The following is a 17,414-nucleotide window of genomic DNA, read 5'->3' on the forward strand; positions in this document are numbered from 1 at the left end:
TGATTCAGCCGCGGCATATCATGATGATATTTGATCATCATTATGTGAAACTTGGTCATAGTATGATCAGGATAAAACATTGACAAATACAGATAAATATAAAGCACAACAATTAAAAATAATCTCAAAGTGTCATTCGTGCAATGTTTGTCACAATCGTGATAATAAGATGATTCTCTGCAACATGAGTAATCAGAATTACTTAACTGATGGGAAGTAAAAAAAAACAAAAAAAACAAGATACATCCAGATGAACCACTCCTGTCTCAGCAAGCACCGAAATGCTGTGTATACAGTCTGGTTCCCCAGCACATTTCTCAGTATTACATGGAGACAGGTTTGACAGTGGACTTCTGTGAAATCCAACGGCGAGCCCTTCTCAGAACAGTCCCGCTTTTTTCTTCAAGTCATTCTGGCGCCACCTTGGCAGGCGCTCGAAGTCATAGCGAGTCGTGCTGAGCAGGCTCTCGAAAGCCACATCAGACAGGTAGGCCTGGAATCAGAGCCAAGAGGAGAACGGTGAGGCTGACCCCTGCTGAGCACACTGTGTTATTACAACAGGACACGTGATACGGTAATGGACCCCTGGACGGAGATGTGTAGACGGGTCCACACCCTTTGTCGTGAAGGTGACAAAGAGCCACAGAGACACAGTGTCTCTTTGTGGCTGTTCTGTGTCTCCATGTAATATTTTTTGAGTCTTTCTGCAGTTGTTTTGTCTCTATCTACAATCATTTTGTCTTTGACAACACCGGAAATGTCTGCCTTTGTGGACATTTTGTGTCTCTACAGTCGTTTTTTGGTTCTATGTAGTCATTTAGTGACTCCGTGTTAGCATCTGTGGAGCTCTTTTGTGTTGCTACAGTCAGTTCATGTCCTTTTATAGTCATTTAGTATTGTTTTGTTTTTGTTTTGTGTCTCTTTGCAGTTGTTGTGTATTCATTTGCAGCTGTTCTGTGTGCTCAGTCATGCTGTGTCAGCAGTCAAGTGAGTCATTTGAAAGTCTCTAAAGTAATAAAACATTGATAAAAGGATCCGTGGGTGAAAGTGGAATGATATCCCTGATATAAGACAGATATAAACTCATGTTAATGCTCCGTAGGCGGCAGATGATCTTTGTGTTCATTTTGTGACTCTTTGAGTCTGTTCTGTCTTGCTCTGTGGTCTTCTTGTGTCTTTCTTCAGCTATCTGACGTCACCGAGGTAGTTTTGGGTCTCTAGTAATTATTTTGTGTCTTTGATATAGTTTTTTGTCTCTCTGTTGTCGCTGTGTGTGTCATTTCACCAGTAGCTGTGTGGTTCTGTGTAGTCATTTTGTGACTCTCTGTGTTTTGCTAGTATCTGTATCTGCGCAGCCATTTTGTGTTTTCTACAGTCAGTTTATGTCCTTGTAAAGTAATTTATTGTTTTGTGGTTTCTATGTGTCACTCTGCTGTTGCGCCTTATTTCTTTGTGTCTGTTTAAAGTGTCCAATCATGTTGTGTCTTCAGTCATTTTGTGTCTCTCTAAAGTAATACTGTATCTTTTTGTCGTTTTGTGTGTCTATCTCCAGTCGTTTTTGTGTCTTTGCAGTCGTTGTGTGTCTGTGACGGGTTTGCGCGTCTCCCAGTGACATTTCACAGGTGAAGCGGAGCTCCCAGGTGCCGCCGTTGGTTAAAAAAAAAAGCTCAGCGCGGTGATGAAAAGAGGTCGTGCGGTTCCTGTCTGATGTTTCCTACACTCCTCTGCACAGACGGCGCACAAATATTGCATAACACATCCAATTAGTTTGTTTTTATCTTAAGCAGAGCTGATTAAAATGGCTTGCAGCCTCCACATTAATACCAAATGTCACGTAAGGATTTTGTCCCTTGACTCTACACCCACCTCTCTCTGGCTGGGGTCCACTTCCTTTGGCAGCTCACTGGGAGACTTGTTAACGAGGAGCTCGGGGTCCAGGAACATCCCACTTCCACCAGCTGAGTAGGATGGAGAAAAACTACGGGAGACTGGAGACATAGAGATTCTGTGGGGGGATGGGCTGGTGGGGGTAGAGGGTCTGGGAGACAGGCTACCTCCATGAAGCCTGTAGACTGGAGGGGAGCTCACGGGGCCCCCCGGAGCCCTATAACCACCCCCACCTGTGCCAGCAGGACTCTTATTCAAGTTAGTGTCGTTCAGGTCCTGCAGACATGAGAGATAAGTGCTTGAAATCATTACCGTGACACATTCTTCTATAACACAGATAGGAAGCATCCGAAATGCCAGGGTTAGTGATGACAGAAGACAGTGCGGTTATTGTGTGAGCGATGTTTGGGGTGAATTAGTGTGAGGATTAGTGTCAGTCAATCACTTACAACAGTGATCTGTGATGCTGCACCACTCATCTTTTTTTTCATCTCCTCATAGGAGTTTCCTCCCTGTTGAGAAGATCAAGCGAAGCACGATTGAAAATTAGTCAGCATGTGGTGTCCTCTCTGTCTTCAAACAATCCATTAAATCATCAACATGTGGCTGCGTGCTCTTCCTAATTTCTCAGACGATTCATCCGCCACTAGATTATTCATAATGTTTGCATGATATTTGTAGCCCTTTTCCATGATCAGTAGATGTTAAAATGCCTTGATCACGCTGCGTTAGCCTGTTAATAATAGACCTGTCTTGTCGCTCACAGGGAGCTCAAACAGAGACGGTTAAACTCACACTCCACTTATGAGGATCCCATGCGTTGAACCAGCCGGTGAAAGTGGGCGGCTCATATCCCTGTTTGACTATCACGATGGGAGTGTCGCGGTCGCGGCCCGCCGGGTGCGTCCTCAGGTATTCTTGAGCGCTGTTCCACGCCTCTTTGGTCTCTTTCTGGTTGGCTGAGTTTCCAATCCAAAAGAAGAGCTGAGGAGATTCAGAGAAAACAGCAAAATAGGTGGAGGAACTGCACTGTGGATCTATTGTGGAAATTCTGCTACTTCCAAGTTCTCATACTGTGGTTAAATGTATCTACGTTCAACGATGCTTTTCAATGCACTGCATTGTCACAGAAAACAGCTCATAAAACATGATGCATTCATTGTTCGGTGAAAAACCCTCACTCAAGTCACTTAATACAATATTTCTGGGGCTTCTGCATAAATACCCCACATGAATGCCAGCAATGCAGTAGAACACCTTTTAAAGAGCAAAGTGTCTCGGCTGATGGCCTTCATCTGGGTCATGAAGCAACATAGCGCAATGGCATTATAGAAAGTACATGAAGTTAAGTGAGTAAAAGTTCAAATAATTTAAACTACCACATTTATTGTGTATATACACCGATCAGGCACAACATTATGACCACCTTCCTAATATTGTGTAGGTCTTCCTTGTGCCTCCAAAACAGTTGTGACTCATCAGATAATGGACATTAAAATGTTGTTACTGGGTGCCTTTGGGTCCTATGGGTTGAGCAGAGGGGCCTCTGTGAATCATCCCACGGATACTTGATCAGTTTGGGATCTAGTAAATTTGGAGGTGAGATCAACACCTTGTGCTGTTCTTCATGTTTTTTGAGTTGTTCCTAAACTGTTTTTGTGTGTGTGTCTGTGTCAGGCTGCATCCTGTTGAGGATGGCTGCTGCCATCAAGGAGTGTCTTTGCTATGGGGTGGGGGTGCCTGGTCTGGTCTAGATGGGTGATACATGTCTAAGTAACATCCACATGAACGCCAGGTCCAAAGGTTTCCCAGCAGAACACTGGATTGTCACAAGATGGTCAATGGTTTTAATGTTGTGCCTGATCGGTGTAAGCCAAGTGGTACATTGGCTGACCACAACCGTGGATTAGGCATATGAACATGCAGGCTCAGGCCAATCATTATCTCAGGTTAGCAAAGAACGGGCAGGCAGCCTGAGACAATGATCTGAAGAATTTTTAAACTGGTTTTTAAACTCCATACATCCAGGATACAGTGATCTTAGCTTAGCAGTGGAAATATATAGACCATCTGTCTTCAGGTAACAATCTACTCTCTCTGTACTTCTGAGCATACTTTCATTGGTGCCGTGTTGCTGAGATAAATTAACTATAAGCTGGACAAATAGAATAATAACTTGACAGAAATATATGTTAGACAGATGATATTTTCCTGCATGCATCTGCAGAAATCCACACCAAACACCTTTGACCTCTTACCTCCTCCCAGGTGTCCAGCAGCATGACGTCCTCCTCGTCCAGGTCACTCTGATCGAAGTCTCCCACCTCGGTTATCTTAAACTGACCCGTCTGATTGGAGCATTCGAACAGCCGGGGACTGTGAAACAGCTCCTCCCTCTGCAGTCTGAAACAACACGGACCTTTCCGTCATAACGACTGCATAATCTGCTGTGTTTATTTGTGCAGGAGGGCTGTGGGCATGCTGCATTTCGCTGGCTACAGATGACATTGGGTATATTCTATTCTGACCTTGATATAAAACTAATCCATACAGATTTAAGGGTAAGCTTATTAATGGTTTAAAATATGATTAAAGGGACTTTTGGATGAATATTGAGTCCTTATTAATGGGTTGTTTTTTTTGCTTTCATGCAACAAGGTCTAGTAAAAAACAAGGCTCTGGTTGTGACTCCTCAAAAAAGGAAAAAAAAACCCTGATTCAAAGGTGGGACGCTGTTACTGTGTTTGTTTACCTCTTGTCACTGGCATAGGGGGCCTTTCCACCCAAAGCTACCCAGAATTCAGCTGGCTCCTGGCCCTCCATCACCACCTGCTTGTCCTGTTTGGAGAGCACATCAGCCATTGCTCTCCCCATCATCCTCTCATCCCCGCTGCAGCCCTAGAGACACACAGGAGCAGGCGTCAAACCAGCGTGGATTGAAAAGAATGACGATTTTTATTCCGCAAAAGGCACCACCACATATCGAGACACGTACCTTTCCGTACCACAGGTAGCACATGTGGTTAGTCTTCAACAAGAACACGTCGTTGCTGTTGAGAGAAGAGGCCCTCGACTGCACTTCGGTGGACTTGGTGTTAAACTCATCGGTCCCTCTCACCTGGAAGAGCCTGGCACTGCTCTCAGGGTTGACCACACCAGGTCGACCTGTGCCTCCCTTTAGAAACAATGAAATGCATTACAAATCACGCGCACATGCAAATATATAAATCATAACTGCACATACAAAGACAATGCTGACTTCTTTGTGTGTAAGCATTCGTACTCCAGCACAGAAATCGCACCTCGAAGATGATGAGTTTGCCTTTGAAAATGGCCAGGAAATGGCGAGGCTCCTTTCCCATGACCACTCTGACCTGGACCGGAGTACCGTTGTACTTGTTATCAAGAGTGACAGCCTGGTAGGCACATGCTGTGATCTCATCTCTAGTGGCGTGACGTCCCTGATATGAGACAGACATAAAGTTAAGTGTTAATGCTCGGTAGATGAAAGATGGGGAAAGAATGGAGTGATGACACTGACCTGCCACATGTAGAGTATGTGCTGCTGCTGGTGTGATCGTTGATACGTGTACAGCACCAAGTAGCAGTCTCCTCCATAAAACTGCCCGTACGTACGTGGGTTCACTTCAGCCAGCTCCAAATTCTCAATGCGCCACACCTGACACAGATCAGTTAAAGAAAACATTTCTGGGTTTGCCTTTTTTTTTTTTTAATTTGGCGCTGAAGTGAGAAAAGCATTTTCTTCCTCACCTTAACCTCTCCGGAAGCATCATCCACCATGCGCTGCCGTGCCGCCAGCTCAGGACGTGCGTGGAGCTCCATCACATCAAACTTCACCTGGTCAACCTTAGCTGTGACCAGGGTTAAAGATACAAATGATCAACAATGAGGCATTAGTGATGCCAAATGTAAACTGAGCACCAGGCGTTTGGAGGTTACCTATCTTTCCGACGCTGTAGGTGGTGCCCATGCCCTGAGTTTGCCCTTTGTCTCTCCAGGATTTAAACAAATGCTTGAACACTGCGGACTCTCCTCCCTCATTCAGGACCTCCACACTGGTGCTGGATGGGTATTTCTTGGCTTTAATATAGCCCTGGTGGAAAAAGATTAATTGATGAATGTGATGATGAAAACACCTCTGAATGCAAATAAAAAGCACAGAGCTTGATGAGCCGGGCAAAAGAACACAATAACACTGAACGAATATAGATTTTTATTAGCGGTGGGACTGATTACAAAAAAAATTAAAAAAACTAATTAAGTAGAGGCTTTGTGATTAGTTAATGTCGATTAATCACATTTTAATCGCATAACCCCAGAAAGCAACATTTTTTAATTTAAACTGTTTTTTGTGGATGACTGAATCAAATAATAGATACAGACATGAATATTGTAAACTCAAGCGCTTTTGAAGTCTGGAAAAATGCATTTAATTGCATTTCAATTCAAAACAGTAGAAAAAGAAAGAAAACCTCCCTATCCAAAACTGAACAGACCTGAAGTTAAAGTGCCACTGTAAGTACTTTAAGTACTTTTTCAGAACAGTGTTGACTTTAAATGGTGTAAAAAATGGTGTAAAAAATTATTAATAATAATAATTGTTTGGGTTGCCGACATGTCTTGTCCGTACTCGGACCGGGACTGCTAGCGCTAACAGCTATGGCGGTGTCTGTGCTCACTGCAACAAGTTTTGCATTTAGATTGTACCGCGGTACCATCTAGGGTTGAAGTGCTTCGGTGGTATGCAATCTCTCTTTTTTTGGACAATTTTCACAAAACCCCGCTTTCATCAAGGATTCCATGAGGTACTTTTCTTAAATAAAATTTGCCTTCCCTCAGTCCTCGCAACGTACTTTCATCCGATTCCTCGAGCTCTGACGTGTGCATCAGTGTAATCGGTGTACCAGGAAATGACAAAAGTTCCGCGTTGTTTGGAATACAAACAATGCGTTAATTTTTTTTTAACGCGTTAATTTTTGTAATGAATTAATCGTAATTAACGCGTTTAAGTCCCACCCCTAATTTGTATACACTAAAATAATAATAATAAAAAAGACTGAACCGAAGAATAAGAGTGACGTTTGGTAAAAGGTGTTCTGTACATGTGTTTCATTCTCTGTAGACTCACCATTGCCCTGTTCAGAGCTTCACGCCGCTCCGTCGCGGAGGCCTGTTTGCCTTTCCACACTATCACACTAGAGCCTCTGTTGTCCACAATGTAACAGTCCTGACAGAGGGAAAACAGAATAAGACACTGTCTTTAAAAACTGCATTTAAAAAAACTAATCTGAAAGATTAAAAATACACTCACAGAGGATAGAAGCAGGTCTTGTGTTAGAGGCTGCGTGGCCACTTCTTGAACCACTAGATTCCCACTGTTCTCAAAAACACTGAGGAGAGAATGAGGAAAAAAATATTGCATCAGGTTATTATCATTTCCACGGAGCTGCAGCGGCAATGCAACTGATCAGCAAAGAGAGCTCACTGGTAGAGTCGGACGCTGCCACCCTGCGCTTTGTCATGTTTGTCGTCACGGATGGCATCCCTCAGGTGCCCGGGTTTTGGGCCAAGCACAGCCGTCATGGCTTTCATCAGCTCTGGCGAGTCCCGCTCTTCTGCTCCCTCCACGACGCCAATCTGAGCACGACCTCCTCTCTCCCTGTCCCGGATGTCCTGGGCCAACAAGACAGCCTGGAAAAGAGATGGAAAGTTAGATGAATAAAACCTCTCCCAGACTTATCCTGCTGTAGTAACAAAAATTGTGAAATCAAGAACATAGTCCACTTTCTTTCTTTCTTTCTTTCTTTCTTTGTGGCGTATGAAAACTAATCAGTATTTTCATTCAGACTACAAAAGGGACTGGCTTGAAATCATTAAACATATCCACAATACATATCCACAATACAGAAAGATAAACGGTATTGCAAACACATCAATTTTAAACACAGGCAAATAGATATCATACAATTTTAATCAATGAAAGCAGTAATTTTGTTTGTATTCTTTACAGTTCATGGATCTGTGTTAGTTTAATAGCTAGAATTAAATTCAGTATATGCTGTTCAATATTAAAAATACACTCTAGAATAAGATTAAAAATGTTCAAAAACATTCAATTACCCCAGGAAAAATTACAGAAATAATATAAAATATACACTCCTGGGCCAGAATATGCGCTGACATACCTATAATAATGTACTGTATGTTATCTTTCTTGACCAAAATTTGAATGCAGGGCGTGTAATTTTTACTCCCTGACCTCACGGCTTATTTCACTCCAGTGAAAGATTTGCGTCTCGTATCGCTGCCCTTTGTACCCAATCAGTTTGGAGGATTACCTTGAGCTTCTCTCCCCTGTTGCTCTGAGGGCCGTTCCACTGCACTATGGCTTTCCCCATATCCAGAAGAAATACATCTCCGGTGTTGAAGCTGCTCCATGACACCTCCACCTGCGCAGAAACACATAATGGTTGTTAAACAACAAAACATATTCCCTTTATTCAAATGGACAATGCAAATGAATGCAGCGCCATATAACAGCAGTGCGCTAAATCTTAAAGGCATTCATCGTTTTGTTTGCTGTGTTTGCACGTTGAAGGCTGTGATTTGCAGTACTGTTGAATTGTATTGTGTTTTACCATTTTAGTCAGTGGGCTGGGCTGAATACCTTTTGTGTTGAATTCAATGTAGTTTAACAGCACCACCAAATACACCGTCCAGAACGAAAATACAGATGAATTACCACCTTTCTTACACTGTGTCAACATAAATAATAAATAAAGAATATTGTTTTGTACTGTTGTGTTGTCTTGACATGCTGTTGTAACAACTAAACTTTCCATTTTGGATCAATAAAGCCTTACGCTATCTAATCTAACAGCCATGAAGCAAGATGTAGTGCAGGAGTGTGATATTATATTAGAGTGCATTAGTTTTCACTTGTGTACCTAATGAACTGGCAAGTGAGTGTATATTAAATACCACAGCCAGAGCACTCCTTGGGCAATTAACACCTACTTCGACAGCTACGACATCAAGCACACCATAATTTGCTTAAGAGGGAGTGCCAGCATCCCTTGTAGCGTGACTGTGTGAAGCCTGTGATAGCAGCAGTGGGAGGTACGGGTCAGGCCTCTCAAAGCCTCTTAATATTCTACTCTGCATACCTCTGTCGCTGTGACATGCTTCTTCCCTTTGACGTGCAGCAGACGCAGAACGTTGTAGGCGTTTGTGTCAACGTGGTCAAAACCCGAGGCCACTCCACCCTTCTTGTAGCTGTGGAGAGAGCAGTGTACATTACCAAAGTTCAAGTGTAATAAAACATAACGGCCGGAGACTCTTAAAGCAGCATGAACGGAAGCGAGATCGTTTTTTTTGTTTTTGTCGTTTTGACATGAACCTTTAATGGTGAAGGTTGAATATCGTTTTTCCTTGCTAAGCCTCAGAAGAAACATGTGTATTTTGTGTCATAATCATTTCATACGCAAGGATTAGTGTTGCAAGCCATGTCTCAGGAAGATTACAGCATGAGTGTGTAACTCCTTTTATTGAGTTGGCCACCCTCTGACTCACATCAAGCCATTTTTGAAGTAGCTCTTAAAGCGTGGCGACTCGTAGCCCTGCACCTCCCTGTGCTGGATCGGACTCCCACCCAAGTACTCGTCCAGCTGGGTCACGTAGATGGCTGCAGAGCCTTGCTCATCAGGAGAGGAAGACTTCCCTATCCAGTAGTGTATGTCAGCAGACTGTCCAAAGCCCTTTTTCCCACTCCCACTTATCTGATGATAAAGAAACATTGGAAGAAGACACTGATACACACATCAAATCATAAATCACATGCCTCATTAAAGTTGAGCATCACTATGGCCTCTTGGGAAATCCTCCCGAACTGTACTCACATATAGAACAATGTAACAGTCCCCTTCAAAGAAGTTACCAAAGCCTCGGGATGGAACAGGGGTCATCTGCATTTTCTAAACGAAGAAAACAATAACACCTTAAGCCGCAAGCAAAAGTCTGATGTGCCACGCCTCACTCAAAGGACAGCATGTTGAAAGGATTGTGACCAACATTCCAGTTGGATGAATGATATTTGTTACAGAGCTGACTCACGTTGATGGTCCATATCTGGAGGCCTGGCTTTCGGTGGACACTTCTAAATGCCTCTTGATAGTCATCTTTCATCATTCTGCTGAACTGAAACAAATATAAAGCAAAAAAGTGTGGCAGATGCACTGGAGAGAGAATCATGAAATACATATTTAATATTATTATACTTATATATACTATATATATATAACTGTAACGTAAGTACATGTCTTGACCACAGTCCTTTCCCTTTAATTGACTACTTTTCATAACACACTGTATGTTTAACATTACTATAGTTATTTAAAATATTAACTTACAAGCAAATTACAATTTAGATATTGTATATACTGTATACCATTTGATGATTTTTAAAATGTTATGTCATTTTCATGGATTAAACTATCAAACAAAAGGTTTAAATGAATTACACCTCAATCTACATCATTGTATAGCTAATATATAGTACTTTTATGTTTATATTCAGGCATTCTAATGTGTGGATACCTGATTAAAGTACTTAAAAACATAACTCTTCCATATTAATTAAATTTAGGTCTGTGTTTGGTCTCCACCAACTCTACCACCCTTTAGCTGTAAATGCTCCACTGCATTCACCAGCAGGTCACTGTGACACTTTGCCTATCTAGCTTAGTTTTGTGCTGACTGACGTGCAGCTTGTCTTTCAGCCGAAAAACAGAGCTACCTACAGTATGAGAATGAGAGAAAACAAGAAAATAAAACAGCTAGCTACAAAAAGAATATAAAAATGCATAAAAACTGCAAATACTAGGTAGCACATGGTTGTTGAAGGATTTCTGTTAAAGAAAATAGTTTGCTAACAACTAAAATAACTTGGTATTTGGATGGTTGTAATGTTGGTTACACACTGTAACCATAGTTTCTCTGAGTTGGGGGTTAGTCCTCCAAGAGCTGCTGCCAACTTGAAAATCCTGCCCTGATTTATTTGAAGTCACTTTGGAGGTTTTTTTTTAACCCATTTTACACAAAAACAACGGACAACAGTTAGCTATGTCGAAAACAAGTCAAAACCGAAAACTAATTGGATTATTGCTAAAGATGAACCGCTAACACAACTGAGTGAAAATTATAAATAAATAAATACATTTAACCTCATCAAGCATATTAGAAATCACATATTCAGTTGTAAATCCTGCTTGAATAGAAGAATATTACATTTCGAAGACCTCCTCATCCTTTTAATTCATCCTTATGAGTTCCCTATCTTTTCAACGGAAACAGATGTCTCCAAAATGACAAGTGAAGCGTTTCAAAAGATTGGATCTCTGACAGCACGCCACCTCTAATCCCCCTAATGAGTGTCAGCTTGGCGCCATAGCAACAAACAAGGCTCGCAATCAGCAGTGCTTTAACTGGCTCTTGACTCAGATATCCGAAACAACAGCACTGATAAGCAAACACACTGTATCACCAGCTGAGCCGAGGATATAAGCGTGGCAGTGACACGCTGTATGGAAACAGGTCCTGCGTATCGTGAATACAAATACAGGATCCATGCATGATGTGATTGTCAAATAGCTTGAGGAACTGTGGTTGCGGTTTTACTCAAGAGAAATAACCCAGCTCTAATTCATGCCTCATATACTGCACGCTGCCTCTGATATTTGCTCCAGGTGAAGGAATAAAATATCTCACTGGGCGGTGACTGATGGAGTGGGTGCTATGAGTTGAAGTGAGATAGAACAGGCCATGTGTACTCTACCAGGATCTTAGCCACACCCTTCATTAATAGTATCAAAGCTCTGGTATTCAGGTAATCAGATAAAGAGGTGACGCACAGACCAAACACAGAAAGAGATTGAGATTTGTCTAAAATAATGGGGCAAGGTTGGTAAATCCTTCTGCATGATGCTTTTTGTGTGTAAGATTGAGCCTCACTGAAATCGTTTTATAATATCTTGTTTATGGATCATAAAATATACTGATGAAAGAACTGATAATCTAACAATTTAATTGAGCGAAGTCCTAAATCCTTGGTTATCAGTGGTTTAAGGTTTTGGCTGTATAGTGGCAACTCCCTGCTCTAAATGACACAACCATTGTCCTGTGCAATCTGATCCTGGTTTAAATAACTGAAAAACTTGAGCAAATAACCAGTGAAAGGATAAATTGGGAGATGTGTGTTTCTTTTCATTACTGGGACAGGAAAGACAGGTTCTCTATCAATTAACCTGTGGTGTCCTTTAACTCAGTGTACACAATGCACTTTGTTAATGCTACGCAGTAAACGCATCCTATTATGTCTTTCTCCTGGTGAAAATGAAATGATGCTGGTTTAAAGACACCAATAAAGGTACATTTTAAAGAGTCTTGCTTCCCAAATTTTGGGAATTTTGTCCCAAATTGCCTGAATTGATTTAAAGTAATCGACAAAGTGACATTCAAGAAGCTTGAAATCATGTAGATGCCACCAAAATAACAGCATGTCCCTTACCTTTTGTTGCTTCTGGTGTAGAGAAGACCTGGTCGTCTCCTGCAAGTTGCGGAGATGGATTAGTGAAATTGTGAGCAAGGTATGTATTTATAAGGGACCGCTGCCCTTTCCTTCAATGTGCAAGCCGGAGTGTCTGGAGCAGAGAGGGCTGGATGTATTTGTCTCCACACCCAGGTTTGAACACACCTGCAATTTCCTGTCCCCATATTTACAATGCATTAAATACGCCTCCTCTCACCGCTCTGATGCAGAGATTCTGGGTCGGTTTTGAACTGACAAAGACAGATTTTTGAGAAGACCATTAGCAGCCTCTTGACTGAGACGGACTCCAGCATCACTCCATGATGGTGGTTTGAGTAGCCAACCGGAGTTGTGTTTATGTTCGACTTAGCCCACTGCAGCACTTCGGGCTTTACAGCGTCCACTTGACACCAATTATTCATTTCACAACTGTTACAACTAGCAGATGGGGGAATTGGACTCAAGGAGCTGTGAGTGCTATTGGAAATGAATCAGAGGCTTTCTGTGGCTAAATCTCTCATTCTCTGCCTACTCACAGAGGATCTCGAGGAAGAACGCTTGACATTATCGAAAGCTTAGAGCTCTGGGCTTTGATCTCCCAGCAGAGAAGGCATTGGCAGCTTGTATTTACATTTGTTTGCTAAATGTGAAAATGTATTAACACGTCGCATCTAAAGTGATTTGCACAATATTTTAAAGTAACAGAAAGGGACACTTTCCAGGGTGTGGATGTTAAACCTTAGCCAAACAACGAGCATATACGAAGATAATGGAGTAATAAGAGTGGGTTGGTTTCCTTTATGGCTGAGGCAGTTCTGATTCTCCACAACAAGCAGATTTTTATTTCCCCACCAAAATCATCAAACCTGGCATCTGCTGATAATTTCAAAGTGTGAGAACAATCAAGTTCATTGTATGTTGCAGTCAGTGCATGAATCATGGATCAGACTCCCTGCTGACGTTTTCTGTTCAGAGATACATCTATGGCACTGCTCTTTGTCTTATATAGTTCACACAATCTCTGCCAGAGAATCTGAAGAACACACTGTTGCATAACTAACCCAGTTTTCTTGTGAACAGCTTCAAGTTAACAGGATGAAGTTTTTCTTACCTTCGACCATGTCCTTTCGCTTTTCCACTCAGTCCTTGACTCCATTATGAAAACAAGATCATTTAAACAAGGCCGCGAACGTCAGCTCCCACATGTCTTGAGGAACAAGTAGAATGTTAGGAAAAAAAACAAGAATTCTTAAGGCGTGAACAATAGGCTCTGTAATGCCTAATCCACTGCTGCAGCCGAAGTGGCTGCTACGTAAGCGGAAGTTAAAAGTTCACGCCGAGATATCACATGAAGCCGAGCTCCTCTTGGTTGCACATTAACAGCATATATTTGATGCACCTGATCACTTAACACCGCAGACAACCGAGTTCAGCTCAGAGTCCCCGTGTTAAATTCAAGATTAGAACAACCTTGAATTAGGCACAATAAAGTGATTCTGCTGTGTGTCAGCAGTTGTTTCAATAGGCATAATTTGTTTGTTGCAGTGATTACACTTCTGAAGTGACTCATAAAATACATGAAAAAAATAGAGCGAACTGCAGAAAGAGAGCAAACTTCAGATCATCTAACAGTTAACAGCAGGTGTAGTTACTGCCTTTTCTTTGTCTTATTAGACATTATGGTGAGATTCTGTCAGCCACGATTTTCAAGGTAAAAAAAAAAACAAATAAATTGAAACGCTTAAAGATATTTTTGACTACTTCAAACACAACACTAATAAACTGTATGACTGATTTAAACTGATGATGGCAAGTTCTGAATGTACACTTTTAGCTGACAAGCTGCAACTTTAATATTTACCAGGAGTCATCTTTCCGATTCTCTGTAATCCACAATTGACTCTTATTTTGAGCTTGGTCTCCACCTATTTCCAAGCAATACATTTATCTCTTTAGCCTCTGAAGGCTCGTTTATGTTTATCAGCAAACTTTTGCTGTCAGCTGTTTTATGCCTGATAAGTAGTACACTGATATATTTCAAGGTTCTTAGCTGAAAACAGCTCATAACTGAATTTATGCACATTTTTGCCCTGTAGGCGAGACTGGTTACCTAGAAGGGCTTCATAATGACAACTTGGAAATCTTGCACAAAAGCCACTCCCTGTTATGATGTCATCCAGTTTTGACCACACAGATATGGAACAATAAGCTTCAATTATCATTGCATAACTGTAACACTATCGAGTTTCTGATGATCTGACAGTCTCAGACAGTTCTGCAGGACATAATGTACGGGACAATGTGGTTTATGGTTTCTCCTAAACGCAGTATATTTAATACTTGTTTTAATTTTCTATAAATCTTACAGTTTTTTAATCTGCATTCAACTTTGTAAAGTTAATTAGATGTGATTTATAGCTCAATATTAATACGTTACTGGTTTGTATTGCATCTTTAATATCAACCATAATATTAAGAGATTCTGAGCTTATCAACCAACAACTCCACTTCAGAGCTTCACTTAATAAATGTCACTGAATAAGATGCAAAACAACACATTGTTTACATCATTCACTGCTGCTCCCTGTGGACTGCTGATTTTATGTATTATCAAGGCTCAGCAGGTGACTCACACACAATGCAGCAGGTGGTCAGCTGGAACTGTAGCATGTTTTTTCAGATTTAAAACGGATCAGTTTTAACCAAAATGCAGAATTGGAGTTCATCCTATTCCTGTAAGTGCATTTGGGAAGTGCTGACTTGCTTTTAATGTCAGAATATAAATAATAATCTGTCACTAAAGGCCATTTCTTTTTTTATATACAGACTGCTACATAAATGGAGTCTAATCCTGTTGTGGATCACTTTAGAGAACTGCAGATTTGTTACGGCTGTAGCAGCTTGGAGCTGTGTGAAAGTCGCAACGATGAACGTGATACAACCTGACAGTGTGCAAACTTGCAACTTTAATAATGTTGTACAGTACGATTTCAACAGCATTCTTCACAATGCACCCTACACCCATTTCCCCAATAAATAGAATTTCATATAATCTAAGCTAATCTTTATATTTTCCTCAAAGGTTTAACATTTATTGGTGGACAGTGATGTCATCACAAACATTTAATTCTTTTCATTAATAAAGTGGGGATTCATCATTGATTTACAGTCACTGTCAAGGATCAAATGATACCGTTTAGCCACAAATCACATTAAATTTTGTAAAAAATAATATCTTTGATAAGTTTAACAATTCAGTGCTAGTAAACTCAAAATCTAAAATCATCCAAGTCTAACAGGCTAATTTGAGAAATTCATAGCAATAGTTCTGTTCAGTTTTCTCTGATTACATGACAGTTACCAAAGGACTCATTTCCAATTTTTATTTTCCAAGTTTTAGTTTTGATTCGCTTTTGCTGAGATGTGCACGGCAAAAATGTGCACCCCATAACCCGACACAACAAAATCAGCACAGTAATGAAGGCACTTCATTCTGCAAGAGAAGATAAATCACAGTTGTTTGAACAAAAAGTCAGACGAGAAACAACAGCCTGCATAGCACTGTTCCAACACAAACAACCAAAAGGTCACCCGTTCTAGGGGAAAAAACAACATTGTCCTGTGTGGTTTTTGTTTTTGGTAACTAAAATATTACTTGATTGAATAATAAAACCTCCGCTCTCTGATAGAAAATTACTTTATGTATGTCTTGCTCTTAGAAACATTTAATATGTACATACAGTAATATAATCTTTAGTCAGTAAGAGTTCTGTACAAAGAGTCCAAGAATCAAGAGATGGTAAGAATCCATATGGTTGTTTTCTCTAGGTTTGATTATGACCAGATCGTTTGCCTGAAAACCCTCCGACTGGGAGCTGTGCTGGGAATCGGGGAGCTGGTCGGAGGACGCGGGCCGGGCCACAGGCAACGAGCTGAGGCCTCTGTTCAGCAGGGCCGGGGCAGGAAGGACCAGCTACAGCTGCCATCTGCTACCTGTTCCTCAGGCTCTGTAACAGACTGTAAACGTCCTCCTCTTTACTCAAACCCTCGAACAGAGGAATCAGGTCCAGCAGCTCCGTGTCGGTCATGTCGTCGAACCACGACTGCACTGGGACCTCAAAAGAGAGAGAAACAAGCAGAGAGACAGATTTAATTTAATGAAAGGATGGGGAGAAAACTCAGCTGACAACTGATGCTAAAGTGTTGCATTATAGGTGAAGAGCTAGTGCGAGTTTTGTGTAAATAATTAATTGGGGGAAATGCATCAAAGGCCTGAAGAGTGGCAGGCGCTCCACCGAGCAACTTCTCCACAGAGGAGAGAGAGAGAGATCTCATGAAATTGAGAACACTACCTCCGGCTGAAAAACAACACCGAGGATTAAAAACGTTTGACAATGCATAATAGATATAATCATTAACGGCATTATTAACTTCATAAGTTACTTATTTCTGTTCCACCAGCATACTTTGACCATGTTTTTAATGAGGATTTCTGAAGTCTAAAACCATACTACCAGGCATCAAGTGTTGCTGTGGCCACAGATTTTCAAAGCAGCGTCAACTTCTCATGTCTTAACATTTCCCATGATTAAGGGGCATGTGAACAACAGTTAGTATCCTGAGGATTTGCATAATTATAGACCAAGAGAGAAACAGCAGCAATATCTTTGAATCGAACACCGAGGAAATTAACATGTCCAGTTTTGTTTTTTTTTATAGACGAAACCATCTGGAAAGTTGTCCTTGGAAACAGTTTGGAGGGCAGGCACAGAAAATACTTGGCAGGTGATAGTACAAAGCATCTATTACTGTCCATCATGGGCTAACTTCAATCAATAGGATCAATGAACCATATGATTTAATAGGAGAGTGCCAAAGAGGAAACACAAGGCAGCGTCTGAGTAGCTTTGGAAACTAGCAA

At 41.2% G+C, this 17,414-nt stretch overlaps 2 protein-coding genes across 2 annotated transcripts in view; both read right to left on the reverse strand.

The window, feature by feature from the left end:
- Positions 1-157: 157 nt before the first annotated feature.
- On the reverse strand, positions 158-9,763 carry vill (villin-like). Its single transcript, XM_084566264.1, has 17 exons — positions 9,481-9,763; positions 9,075-9,183; positions 8,247-8,357; positions 7,394-7,599; positions 7,220-7,298; positions 7,037-7,135; positions 5,848-6,001; positions 5,659-5,759; positions 5,429-5,566; positions 5,190-5,348; positions 4,883-5,062; positions 4,640-4,785; positions 4,146-4,290; positions 2,683-2,871; positions 2,337-2,399; positions 1,867-2,163; positions 158-493 (listed from the first exon to the last, which is right to left on the reverse strand). Exons 1-17 carry the CDS (start codon positions 9,702-9,704, stop codon positions 380-382), a joined length of 2,514 nt encoding a protein of 837 aa, XP_084422390.1. The 5' UTR covers positions 9,705-9,763; the 3' UTR covers positions 158-379.
- A 3,755-nt stretch (positions 9,764-13,518) lies between these two features.
- The window catches only part of ctdspla (CTD (carboxy-terminal domain, RNA polymerase II, polypeptide A) small phosphatase-like a), a 32,739-nt gene continuing 28,843 nt past the window's right edge, over positions 13,519-17,414 (reverse strand). Inside the window, exon 7 of the mRNA XM_084566267.1 lies at positions 13,519-16,608. Within this exon, the coding sequence (XP_084422393.1) occupies positions 16,483-16,608 (126 nt within the window). The 3' untranslated portion in view covers positions 13,519-16,482. The remainder of the gene's footprint in view (positions 16,609-17,414) is intronic.

This window comes from Chelon labrosus, assembly GCF_963514085.1.
Source record: "Chelon labrosus genome assembly, chromosome: 18".
NCBI classification, from domain to species: Eukaryota; Metazoa; Chordata; class Actinopteri; order Mugiliformes; family Mugilidae; genus Chelon; species Chelon labrosus.

Coding starts and splice junctions, on each gene's coding strand:
- vill (XM_084566264.1), bottom strand. CDS start 9,704: ATGTTTCTTTATCATCAGATAAGTGGGAGTGGGAAAAAGGGCTTTGGA. Junction 5,063..5,189: donor GCAAACTCATCATCTTCGAG/GTGCGATTTCTG, acceptor TTGTTTCTAAAG/GGAGGCACAGGTCGACCTGG. Junction 2,164..2,336: donor CAGCATCACAGATCACTGTT/GTAAGTGATTGA, acceptor TCATGTCTGCAG/GACCTGAACGACACTAACTT.